Consider the following 13291-nt stretch of genomic DNA (forward strand, 5'->3'; position numbering starts at 1 on the left):
CTCCAAGGCCAAACTTGCCTGTTATTCCAGGTATCTGTTGACTTTCTACTTTTGTATTCCAGTCCCCTATGATGAAAAGGATATCTTTTTTTGGTGTTAGTTCTAAAAGGTCTTGTAAGTCTTCATAGAATCATTCAATTTCATCTTCAGCATTAGTGGTTGGGGCATGAAAGTGAAAGTGAAAGTTGCTCAGTCATGTCCAACTCTTTGTGACCCTATGGACTGTATAGTCCATGGAATTCTCCAGGCAAGAATATTGAAGTGGGTTGTCTTGTACCTCCTCCAGGAATCTTCCCAACCCAGGGATCACACATAGGTCTCTCACATTGCAGGCAGATTCTTTACCAGCTGAGCCACAAGGGAAGCCCAAGAATACTAGAGTGGGTAGCCTATCCCTCCTCCAGTGGATCTTCCTGACCCAGGAATCATACTGGGGTCTCCTGCATTGCAGGCGGATTCTTTACGGAGCTATTGGGGCATAGACTTGGATTTCTGTGATGTTGAATGGTTTGCCTTAGAAAGGAACCAAGATCATTCTGTCATTTTTGAGATTGCAACCATATTGAGTACTGCATTTTGGATTCTTTTGTTGCCTATGAGGGCTACTCCTTTTCCTCTAAGGGATTCTTGCCCACAGCTATAGATATAATGATCATCTGAATTAAATTCACCCATTCCCATCCATTTTAGTTAACTGATTCCTAAAATGTGGATGTTCGTTCTTGCCATCTCCTGTTTGACCACATCCAATTTACCTTGATTCATGGACCTAACAGGTTCCTATGCAATATTATTCTTTACAGTGTTGGACTTTACTTTCACCATCAGCCACAACCACAACTGGGTGTCATTTCTGCTTTGGCTCAGCCTCTTCATTCTTTCTGTAGCTATTTCTCTGCTCTTCTCCAGTAGCATATTGCACACCTATCGACTGTGGGGGGGGGGGGGCTCATCTTTCAGTGTCATATCTTTTTGCCTTTTCATACTGTTCATGGGGTTCTCATGACAAGAATACTGAAGTGGTTTGCCATTCCCTTCTCCAGTGGACCACATTTCGTGAGACCCTAACTAGCAGGGACATGCCCTTCCCCACTCCATGTAGCTGGACAATATGCCCAGTGCCCTGGTTGTCCCATAGCTGGTGCTCGTTGAGCATGTAAACCTTCACTGGCTGTTGAGTATCGGTCAGTGTGCGGCCCAGGATGGATGCAAAGGTCCTGCTGGAGTGGCTGGGAAGGAAGTCCAGAGAGGCTGGAGCTCCCCAGCCTCTTTGCTGCTGCTGGCCACCCTGGGGCCTATCTTCTCTCCAGTAATTTCTGTCTGCCCTTGAGCTGATCTGCCGCCCAGGAGTGGAGGGTCTCTCGATCTCAAGAAAATGCAAATCAAAGCCAGGATGAGATACTGCTTCATACTTAGTTCAGTTCAGTTCAGTTCAGTTGCTCAGTCAAGTCCGACTCTTTGAAACCCCATTGACTGCAACACACCAGGTTTCCCTGTCCATCACCAACTCGGAGCCTGCTCAAACTCATGTCCATCGAGTCAGTGATGCCATCCAACCATCTCATCCTCTGTTGTCCCCTTTTCCTCCCACCTTCCCTCTTTCCCAGCATCAGGGTCTTTTCTAGTGAGTCAGTTCTTTGCATCAGGTGGCCAAATTATTGGAGTTTCAGCTTCCACATCAATCCTTCCAATGAGTATTCAGGACTGGTTTCCTTTAGGATAGACTGGTTGGATCTCCTTGCAGTCCAGGGGACTCTCCAGAGTCTTCTCCAACCGCAGTTCAAAGGCATCAGTTCTTCAGTGCTCAGCTTTCTTTATAGTCCAACTTTCACATCTACATATGACTACTGGAGAAACCATAGCTTTGACTAGATGGACCTTTGTTGGCAAAGTAAAGTCTCTGCTTTTTAATATGCTGTGTAGGTTGGTCATAGATTTTCTTCCAAGGAGCAAGTATCTTTTAATTTCATGGCTGCAGTCACCATCTGCAGTGATTTTTGAGCCCAAGTTTGTCACTGTTTCCATTGTTTCCCCATCCATTTGGCATGAAGTGATGGGACTGGATGCCATGATCTTTGTTTTTTTAATATTGAGTTTTAAGCCAGCTTTTTCACTCTCCTCTTTCACTTTCATCAAGAGGCTCTTTAGTTCCTCTTTGCTTTCTGCCGTAAGCATGGTGCCATCTACATATCTAAAGTTACTGATCTTTCTCCCAGCAATCTTGATTCCAGCTTGTGCTTCATCCAGCCTGGCATTTTGCATGATATACTCAGCATATAAGTTAAATAAGCAGGGTAACAATATACAGTCTTGATGTACTCCTTTACCAATTTGAAACCAATCCATTTTTCCATGTCCAGTTCTAACTGTTGCTTCTTGTCCTGAATACAAGTTTCTCACGAGGCAGATCAGGTGGTCTGGTATTCCCATCTCTTGAAGAATTTTCCACAGTTTGTTGGGATCCACACAATCAAAGGCTTTAGTGTAGTCAATGAAGCAGAAAGAAGCAAGTGCCAGGGACTGAGGGGAGTGGGGAATGTGGAGTTAATGTTTAACGGAGAGTTTCTGTTTGGTTTCACAACATTGTGAGTCTAAGTGCTGCCACTGAATTGTGTACTTAAAATGATTAATATTGAAAATTTTATGCTGTATACATTTCACCACAATTGAAAATAATGTAATATGCCAAAAAACATTGACTGGGATGCTTTAAATAGGTGAATTGTATCATATGTGAATTATATCAACAATAAAACTTTTTCAAAAAGCAATCAGTTTTTTACATTTTTGTGTGAAGACAGAATATATATATATGTGTGTGTGTGTGTGTGTGTGTGTGTGTGTATTTAAAGATAACAGAAGCCCTCCTTGAAAGTAATTTAGTTAAGATCATTGATTGGATGGGGAAAAAATGAACACAATGAAAGCTAGAAACAGAGACACCCAAGATGTGGGTCTCACCCCCACCCCAAGTGGCACCGCCTATGGTCCCAGACCAGTTTGCAGAGGAGAGACCCATGTGGGAGATGGACTCTGTGCAAAATCAGGACTAGAAGCACATCACTTCGTCTTGTCTGCCTTTATGGGTCTGGTAGCTGGTCAAGGCCACTGGCTTGTTCTCCTGTGAAAGGCTTTCAAACATTTGAACGTGCACAAAGTCATCATCCATCTGAACCTTGATGAAGAAGGTCCTCCCAGCAACCCCTTGGCTTTTGAACTCCACAGCGTTGAACACCGGGAACTTCTTGTTTTCCTTCTCTTCCAGCAGGGACTTCACCTTGTCAGCAATGGCTTGGATCTCAGCCACGGCCAGCTGCTTGGCAGGGGGCGCACCGCGTCATCTCGGCAGTGGGTCCGCAGACACCAGGAGGCAGTCATGGAGCGGTGGTCACGTAGCCCCAGCGGTCGCGCAGGAGCAACGGACACTCACAGGAATTTTATGTGCATTTTACTGTACATAAATTATACTCAGTAAAGCAGCTAACAAAACTAAGTATGAATTACTTTGATAAAAATAAAAATTAAATTTTAAGAAAAAAATTCTCTTTCAATCATTCAACAGTACAGATTTAATACAGAGGGAAACAAAGCTTCCCGCTGTGTCCCTGCTGCCCTGAGATGCATTCATTCAAATGTGAATCAAATGCCTATCACTTAGCACATACCAGATGAGCTGTGATCTGGACATAAGCCTCAGTTTATCTCACTGGCATTAGGAAGCAAGCAGTGAGACACAGGTGCAAGAAAACAGAAACGGGACCATGGTGACTTTATTAAGTCCTTCAAGCCTTGGTTTCTTTATCCATAAAATGGAGTAACAATAATGTCTGCTTCAAAGAATTAATAGAAGCATCTTAGAAAAGGCTTAGCAGTATCAGGCATGCAGAAAGGACTAGATACACATCGGCTACTTGGGGGGACCATGTGTTAGGGACACATGGTCATTGCCTGGACCTTTGAAACATAGCAAGAGGGGAGACCCTGCGTCAGGAGAGAAAGGTGAGGGCAGAAACCAGGCCTGGAGGCTAGCAGTGACCTTGGTACACCTCTTGATCCCTGAGAGGGTCTGGGGTCATAGCAGGTAAGTAATCTGGGAGGGATACACAGCGCCAGGAAGAGACATAGGAGCTGGTCCTGAGACCATAGCTGAGCCCATAGTGGAGACCAGGGGCCCCATGACCATACAGAATTACAGTACTAATACTTTATTCAGCCCCATTCCAAGACTGGGGGTATCCATGTCCTTACCTGGAAAAAATAGTGGGAGCTACTTGGTGAGGCAGTGAGGAAATGGAAGAGGAAAAAGGGGCTCACATTCCCCACCTTATCCTCAGTCTCCCCATGGCATAGTGCTCTAGGGTCTGCCCACCCCCTTAACCCCAGGGGCCCAGCCCGCGCCCCTTCTGCCCTCTCAGATCCGTCCAACCCACCAGGCCCGCCCCTTTGCCCCGTTTGGACAGCCTGGCTGGGCTATGAATAGCACATGGCCCTTTTCCTTTCCAAATATAAAATGTTTGCTTTCAATCAGGGGCGTCTGGGGAAATGGAAATTATAGGATTGGAGAGTGTCCTTGGGTAAAGAAATACCTCGAATGCCGAAACCTCGCAGGGCCTCTGATTAGGGCTGGAATAATTCCTGCTGTAATATAAACAATCCTCGCTCGGCTAATGGGGGGCGGGGGAGCGGGGCCAGAAAATAGGGGCACATGCTGCCTCTTTGTTCTCTCCCCTCCCAGCATGCCTCTGTGGCTGGGCCACGGCTCAGGGTCCAGAGCAGACAGCTTGAGAGCCTCAGGACATCAGGAGCCTCGGCTTCTGGGGTGCTGAGTGACCATGGGTGAAACCCTGCCCCAGGGGCCCCTGCTCCTGCCATAGCGAGTGGCAGATGGATTCTCCATGAGGAGCAGCCAGTCCTGGCCCTTGGTCTTCTCAGGCTACAGAGCCTTGGACCTGCTCTGGGGGCTGACGAAGAGCACGGGGTGGGGGTGGGGTGGGGGGAGGCCAGCTGAGTAGATGACCAGGGAGAAAGGAGAGGAGCCTGGGAAAATGGCTCTGAGTGAAGTTTCCCAAATGGTTGGTCAGTTAGTCAGCAAATACTTCTCAGCGTCTCCCGGAGGCACCAGGATGTGAAGGTGGTAAAGGCGCTGTCCCCACCCTGGAGGGTCACAGGATCTGTCTGGTAAATACACCAACAACACATCATGAGCCTGGCAGCAGTGGCTTAGGGCAGAGGCCCTGGGAAGGGGCTTTGCACATCCCGGTGACTCCCAGCGTTACGTACAGGAGGGACAGCTCCCTGCCCCTCAGAGCACGAAGGCTGTGCCTCAGAGGCCCTGCCTGTGTCTTCAGCATTGTGCAATCAGCTCTCAACATCCCATCAGCTGGCCTGGTTAGCTAGCACCTCAATTAACCAGAGCAGGGAATGTCCTCGAAATCAGCATGCATTTGATAACCTCCAGCTCCAAAGCCCAGCTTTTTTTTCTCTTTTGCAGAGGAACCTCTCAGGCTAACAGCTCTTCTTGACACCTCATTCTCAAATGTACAGTTATCTTGATGCAAAGCACAAAGAGGGAGAAAGCAGGTCAAGCTCTTCATAAAACAGAGAAACTGGGAAACTGTAGGAAGCATTTGTAAAGATTCACACGTCACAGAACTATGTGGCCATGTAGGTTACAGTCAAACCATGCTGAGGACACAGCCAATCAGTCTAGGGGTGGGGGCTGGGAAGGGTACTGGCTTGCTGTGTGTCTATGGTTGCAGTCTCTCATCTGTAAAATGGGTGCAAATGGCAAAGAAAAACCAGCCAAGGTGATACTGAGGAAGATGAATCAGGGGTGCTTTGTGGAGGATCAGGTCCTATCCTGATGGAGCTAGGGGTCCTGGGGGAACCTTCAGTCCACAGGCATGTCTGGCTCATGGAGTCCAGCCCAAAACCCAGTTCTGAGAGTGGCCAGTCCAAGTTGGCCCCCACGTACTGAAGGCCCAGACGTTGTGAACACAAGAGGAGGCCTACAGTGCAGGCTGGGCTCTCTGAAGAGAAGCGAAGGTATGGACGGGGCAAGGAGAGAAGCTGGGGTTTCTGGATGGTTGGGAGGGGAGGCTGTTAGCCCCCGGCCTGAGAGCTGGGCCTGCTGTGAGGGAGGGGCTGGGAACGTACCTGACCACTGTCTCCCACCCTCCCATCTCCTGCTGCTTCCTCCCAGGATAGATACTCAGGATGGTCGGGATGCAACTGGTGGGTCCAGAGCAGGTGAAGGAGGGGAAGGGAAGGAGGGGGCAATGTCGGGACACCTGCCCAGTGCTCCCCAACAGTGGACACACACTCCCCCAAGGGGGCAGAGGCTGCAGCCAGGCCTCTGCCGAGTGACTGAGTGATGGGACTTGACCCTCATGTGGCAGCTCCACATCTTAAGTGAGAACATGTTGAAAACCCTTCAACGTGGGGAAGCATTTGCAGGCCTGCTCAGAACCCCAACTGGCGGCCGCCCTGCAGCTTGGGGCCGGCAGGAGGAAGCCATCACCTGCAGCAGCGGCTCCTGGGGGTGGGGGCGGGGGTGGGGGCCCTGCCCAGGAGGGTGGGGTGGGAATAGGCCCCAGGAATGTAATGGCAGCGTCCTCCTAGGCAGATGGGCCCCCCACCCACACACCCTGGGCCGCCAGCGGTTCCGTATTTATACTACATTAATAATGGTTTAAACGTTCTCATAAATAGATGCTGATTAATTGGCAATCCATTTGCTGAAGCCTGGGCTGCCAGACGGTTTCCTGGAGGCCCGTTCCACATCCCGATAAACACCATCAGGGAGCAAGGCAGGCGCTAATGTAGTGGGCGTCCCTCCCGGGCCGCAGCCCGAGAGCAATTCCTCAAGCCTGAAAGGGCCCGACCTGGAACTCCAGCCTCACACAGCAGGGCGCCAGCCGGGTTGGGCCCAGTCCACCCCCAACAGGCTTTGGCTTCAGCCCCGCCCCCTGCGCTGGTCCTGGTGGACAGTGCCCCTACTGCAGTGCTCCTGACATCTAAGAAAAGACAGGTCATCAAGGATCTGAGCTATGAGGGCCAAAACCCTGTCCTGTTGCTTGTTGGTTCACCTGTTCCTTCACTCATTCAGGCTGTCAGTCATTTCTTCATTTAGAGGAGTCTGCCCCTGGACAAGCCTGAAGGTCATCAGGGAAGGGCCTGAGGACTGGGAACCCCTTCACAAGGCCTTGGACTCATGGGAGACCATTTTTGGAGGATGCCTGGTGGATGGAATCCCTCAGTGCAGGTGTGAACCAAGGGCAGAAACTCTGTGCTCCCAGTTAGGAGGGACTTAGCTGAGCATCACTGCCCATGAATGGCCCTCTTGAGGCATGTTCACTCCTGCCCTCTCTCAGGTCTCCCAGCTCTGCATCCCCAGCCTGCATGGCCCCCCTCCCTGTTCACCTGGCAGATACCCCTATACTTTCCAGGCTGAGCCCCAGCCCTCCCCTGTAGGATGGGGACTCCATTGCACCGTCACACAGGAGCCCCTTCCCAGCCCAATGTCCCTGTCCCTAGTGTGGCAGCCCACAGCCAGCTCATGTTCTGGGACCCCCACCACACCAGCCATTACTGAATGCTGTTTCATAGTGTCACATGCCCCCCACTCCACAGATGGGACCACTGACATCTGACAGCCACCTGTCCAAGGTCACCTGGCGGGTAAGTGCCACAGTCAGGACTCAAACTGCAGGTCCACTAGAGAGGGTCCTAACTATTGCCAGGCTGCCCGATGCTGGGTTGTTGAAAGAATGAAAGCAGGAGGGGTGAATGAATGAATTCTACCAGCCCAGATCCAGGGAGCAAAGGGGTTGGGGGAGGGGCCTCCCCTGATGACTGGTTTTTAAAACTCAGGCAGACCCTGAGCCTGAGTGCGGAGGTCAAAGGTGGCCGTTGATGGTTGTCACTCAAGCAAAATAGGCCCATTTTCATTTTTCACTTGGGCCCAGACCCCTCCAAACAGACAGTGATTAGACCCTGATTGAGCCTTTCCTCTGCCTGATGACTCCCACATGTGACCCGCTCCCAAATTACATGCAAATGTTCCGCCGATGAGCTGCTGAAAGCCCCCGGCCTCCCAGCCAGCTCCTGCCGGCCGCGCAGGCGCCCTAGGTGCAGGTGTGTGCAGGGCCAGGTCACCACCAGAGGCACCTGCAGGCCTCTGAACTCCACAGCGCCCCTAGGGGTGATGCACCTGAGCCTCAGTCTGCTCATCTGTAGACAGGGCATATTGACAGAGCGAAAGCTGCCTCACAGGCCACAGTGAGCATGATATTACACTTGAGAAGCCAAAGTGCCTGGGATCAAAAGACACACGGACTAGTTATTCCATGTTGGTCTCTGATTCTATAAGAGTCCCTGACGCCCAGGGGTGTTGGGGACAGACTAAACAGACATATCTAGCTGCTTAGAACAGAGCTGGGCATGAGTATTCACACCTGTCACTGTCTGTGTGGTTTTTACGGACACTGTGCCAAAAGAGGCAAACCCCCTCCTCCAAGAAGTCTGGAGCCCGTCCACCGATATTTCACTGCTCCCTGGGCAGCAGCTATGGTCGCTGGAGACTTCTCTGTACCAGCCAGCCTTACGTAGGTGCCCCACCCTGCCTGTCCCATGAGGGTGGGGTGACACCCTGAGTCTCATTTTCAGTGGGAGTCACTGTGGGGCCAAGAGAGGCCCACGGTCACAGAGTTGGCCAATGGTGAAGACATCCTGAGGGCCCAGCGCCTACCCTCAACTTTGGAGCCGAAGCCCTGGCCTGCAGATGGCAGGGTTCTCCTCTGCCATCCCAGGCCTGGCCACTTGCCTCCTGTGAAGCTGGTAGCGCACTACAGCCCTTTCCATGAGCTGGGAGGGAAAGGTTCCTGATAGCCTTGCGTCTATGCTTTAAGGTACCCCAGTTGGATCTTCCATCTCGTCCTCTTCTTCACTCATTCATTCATTCATTTATTTAGCAAGGCCTTCTCTGATCATACACCTTAGTTTCCTCCCCACCCTCGAGCATATTTCATTGTATTCTCAGTGCCGATACCTCTTTGACATGAGCTGGTTCGTGGGTTGGTTCGCTCTTGCCTGGGTCCCTGGCAGAACATCAGCTTCACCAGGGCAAGAGCCATATTCATCTCCCTCACCTGGATCAGAGCCATTGTGAAATGCACACTCCAGAGAAAGACAGAGAGAGAGAGAGATGGGGTGGGGGGAGGAGGAAAAGGAAGAAAGAGCAAAGAGCAAGAGGAAGAGAGAAGGAGAGAAACAGAGACAGAGAAGGAGGGAGGGAGAAACAGGAAGAGGGAGAGGTGGGAATGAAGGATTTGTGCTTTGGATGGGGGAGAGTTTGGATGGGGGAGAGGGGAGTAAGGGGCCCAGGTAAGGATGGAGGCCAGGCCTTGGAAAAAGAATGGGCAGATAGGCAGGGCCTTTGGTTTAACTGTGTGAAGTGACTAGCTCTGGCTCTAGGGTCAGACTGAGAGGGGCCAGGGAGGGGTGATGTGGAGACATAAACACATGGGCCATCCAAACAGCTGGGCAAGCTGGGTACCACGCACAGGGGTTCTGTGGAGTCCAGCCAGTCTCACCGGACATGCCGAGCTCTCTGGAGGGAGACTGCACCCTCCCCAGCCAGGAGAGATGTCTTTGCTTGAATCCTGGCTGAGACAGTAAAGAATCTGCCTGCAATGTGGGTTTGATCCCTGGGTCAGGAAGATCCCCTGGAGAACGGGTTGGCTACCCATTCCAGTATTCTTGCTGGAAAATGCCATGGACACAGGAGCCTGGTGGGCTACAGTTCATGCGGTTGCAAAGAGTTGGATGCAACTGAGTAACGAACACACACACACAGGAGCAGTGGGGGCCTTTGACTGGCTCATTCTGGGGAAGAGGAGATCTGAACTGCTGGGGCTATCTGCCTATGGGTTTGTCTGTGAGTTAAGGGCTGGGAAGGATGGGATCCTGCTGATGGAAAAGCAAGTCTGGAGGGAGGGGCCAGGCATGGGGGGTCTGTGTGGAGGCACACTCACCATGGGCTGTGCTGGGGCCCTTCCCTCGCTGCGTGCATCTGCCTTCTCTCAGGCCCACAATCGTCCTTCACGCAGCTGTTATCCTCAGCCCTGCCGGGACAGTGAGACCAGCGTCCTGCAGGTAAGTGACTTGCCCAGGTTTCAAGGTACTAATACAGGAGGGAACTGCACCCCTTCCCTGTCCCCTTGGCCTAGGATACCCACATGCCCATCCCCTTCATTCCTGGGCAGGAAGCAGCTCAGTTCAGCCCCTCCCTCCGCGGCAGGTGGGTGGCCCTTCATCAGCCTGATGTGGAAAGTGAAATAACTTCTCCCAATTACCCTCGAATCTGGAAACTTTTTGTGCCTCCGACATTTCCTCCTGCCCGGGAGTTAATCAGCCCCTTGGCCATCCCCCCACTGGGCCGGGGCGTGGGGGCACCAGAGGCAGTTGTGCCCCAGAAAATTATTTCTCATCGCCAATTACTGCCCATTAGAGCTAATGGTCGCGCTTAATCACCACACACTTATCTGGGGTTTTTTAAGCCACTGGAATGGGTCCGGACCCTCCCCCACCTCCCCCTCCCCACTCTCTCTTGAGCAAAGCTCAAGTCATTGCCAGAAATATATTTTTTTAAACCAAATCACACATCTGATACCGTTTTGTTTGAAAAATGAGCTACCCTCCCTTTCTTGTGTCTGCTGGTTAAACAACCAGTAAAGTTTTGGGGACAGAGACAGGACCTCCATGGGGCTCATTCCCAGGACTCTGGGGAGGTGGGACCCCTCTTCAAAGGGAAGGGTACTTAGCCCCAGCAACAGAAAAGGAAACTGAGGCTGGTGGGGGGGTTAAAGGCCCCATAAGAGCAGTGGCAGAGTGAGGATCAGAGTCCAGGCTGGTGAGTCAGACCTGATGGATACAGGAAAGGGGTGGGGAACAGAGGACAGCCTGGGGGATATTTAAGCCTTGGGATTGGTACAAGGCAAGTCAGATGCTGGGGGATCTCCCACAGCAGCCCTCTGGGGCTGAGGAGTTGAATCAGGATTAAGAGAGTGTTCACCTGAAAAGTGAAAAGGCTCAGATGGTGCCAAAGGTGTGGCTGCCACAGTGCGTTCACAACACCTGGTTCTACACGAACCCAAAGCACTTAGGCAGAATTTGCTCTGCAGTCTCTTTCCACAGAAGTGTCAGAGCCTCTCTGAGCCTTGATTTCCTGACCTGACAAACGAGTCTCTGGTTTCCCAAAGGGCAGGACTGCTATGAGGACTCAGGGTCTGGGCCCTCACCTTCAGGGTGGTGTGTGGCCTGGGCAACTCTATCCCCAGGTAGGCTGACCCTCTGGAGTGAAGGTGACTGGGACGTGCGTACACACAACTGTTGCCAAGCAAACTCATCTGCCACTGCCAGGGGCTGAGACCACCCAGCCCAGCCAGATAGCATGTTCCGTGGACCCTCACTCCAAACGCAATAACCTCAGGCAAATCTCAGCAACCACAGAGGTGCACCCACTCATTAGAGAGCCCTTACAGGCCTCCTCCACTCTGGGCCCCCTGTGAAGGAGAAGACAGGTCTATCCCTGCCTCTGTGGGGCTAGTGGATAGCTCTGGAGGACAGAGCAACAGGTAGAGGGATTAGGAAACCAGATCATTTCAGAGCATCCTATGGAAACCACAATGGGCAATATGAGGGAGCACAGTGAGGTGCCTGTTCATATATGTCAGGTTTTGAACACATTGCCCATCATGTGTTTCTGGCTCTGTCTGTTGAGACCTTTGCAGCTGGCCACTGGGATCTCAGAGCACCCCCTGCAACCAGACCTTGATCTCTAATGTCATGGCCTGGGAAAAGGAATCCAGCTTCTCAGAACATAGCTGGTTCCAAACTCGGGGCAGAGTTGATACAACATAAGCCTGGACCATGTATTACATGGTGAAGAAAGTGCTCAAAAAAAAAAAGAAAAAATGATGATAGCATGTCAAAGGTTACAGGAGCCAGCTTGTGGGGGCTCCCATTGGCTGAATCTGAGACAAATGAAGCGCCAAACCACTCAAGCAAAGTAATGATTATGAACCATTGAAAAATAGGAATTCGTGGTCTGTCCTTATAATAAGGGTAAATGAGTGGGGGAGGGGGATTCTTTTTTACAGGAGAAAGCTGAGGGTTTTGTTACCAGCTGGCAAATGCAGAGGGAGGCTTCGGTTGCAAATCAGCATTTTGCTGCCTTTATAAGGCGGGAGCCATCTGCAGATATTAAACCTGGTGGAAAGTCATGAGAGGAGCAAGGTGTTTCCATGCTCTTGCATAGTTCCCTAACAGACCCTGGGTTAGACACAAGAAGGCAAAAGGCTACAGAGGCAGCGCCTCGAGTTAACTGTTGCCACAGAGGGCAAGCGGGTTCATGGGCCTCCACACAGTGCCCTGAGAGGGACGCATCCCTCACATCACTCACACCAGCTGGAGAGACACAACCTGAACCAAAAAACAGGGGAAAACTCAGAGAGACCCACATGAGGGGTGTTCCACTAAAGAAACTCTATTCTTCAAAAATGCTACTGCAATAAAAGGAAAAAAAGGTGTGGGCACTGTTGCAGACTAAGTAGCACAAAAGAGACACTCTGGCTGAGGGCAATGCCTGGCTCTGTATCAGATCCACGGCTGGAGGGGAAGGAAAGGCTATGAAGGACATGGTGTATGGATAGCAGATGAGAGAAAAGTGTGGTATCAGTGTTAAAAGTACTGAAGTGGGAACTGAACCATGCCCACGTAAGAGCATGACCTATTCTTGGGAAATTCACCCTGAAGTATTTAGGGGCAAAGGGCCCTGATGCCTGCAGCTTGTCCTTGAACTGTGTATGTGAGAGAGACAGAACAAGAGCCAATAATACATGGCAATAAAAAGTTAAGAGCAGGTGAGGTCTATGCCTGTGTTCTTTGTCCTGTTCTCATTTTTGCAAATTTTCTGTAAATTTTAAAAGGTTTCCAAATAAAAAGTTAAAAAAGAAAGATGTGAGTAAGAGGCAACTTGAAATGGGATCAGGGTACATGCTCTGAGAGGGGACATGTGGGCAGAGGCCTGAAACATGAGCAGAAACCATGGAGAAAGTGTGTTTTAGAGGGAGGGCCAGCTTGTGTGTAGGCCCTGGAGGCACCAGCTGGGTGTGCACGGGCCAGCGTAGCAGAGTGGGTGAGGGGCAGGGAGGCTGTGAAGTTGAGGGAGTTGGCAGGGGCCCAGCAGGTCCAGGTAGGGAGTTTGGGATTTAGTCTTAGTTGCCATAGG

The 13291-nt window shown here is 51.1% G+C and overlaps 1 protein-coding gene across 1 annotated transcript; it reads right to left on the minus strand.

The window, feature by feature from the left end:
• Nucleotides 1-3049: 3049 nt before the first annotated feature.
• Nucleotides 3050-3334, minus strand: LOC133071343 (cystatin-B-like; the record flags this gene model as incomplete). The annotated part of the gene is made up of 1 exon (XM_061163954.1): nucleotides 3050-3334. A coding segment is annotated over one exon (285 nt), but the record flags the coding sequence as incomplete, so codon positions are not given.
• Between the last annotated feature and the right edge of the window lie 9957 nt (nucleotides 3335-13291).

The sequence above is a fragment of the Dama dama genome, chromosome 16, assembly GCF_033118175.1.
Source record: "Dama dama isolate Ldn47 chromosome 16, ASM3311817v1, whole genome shotgun sequence".
Taxonomy (NCBI): domain Eukaryota; kingdom Metazoa; phylum Chordata; class Mammalia; order Artiodactyla; family Cervidae; genus Dama; species Dama dama.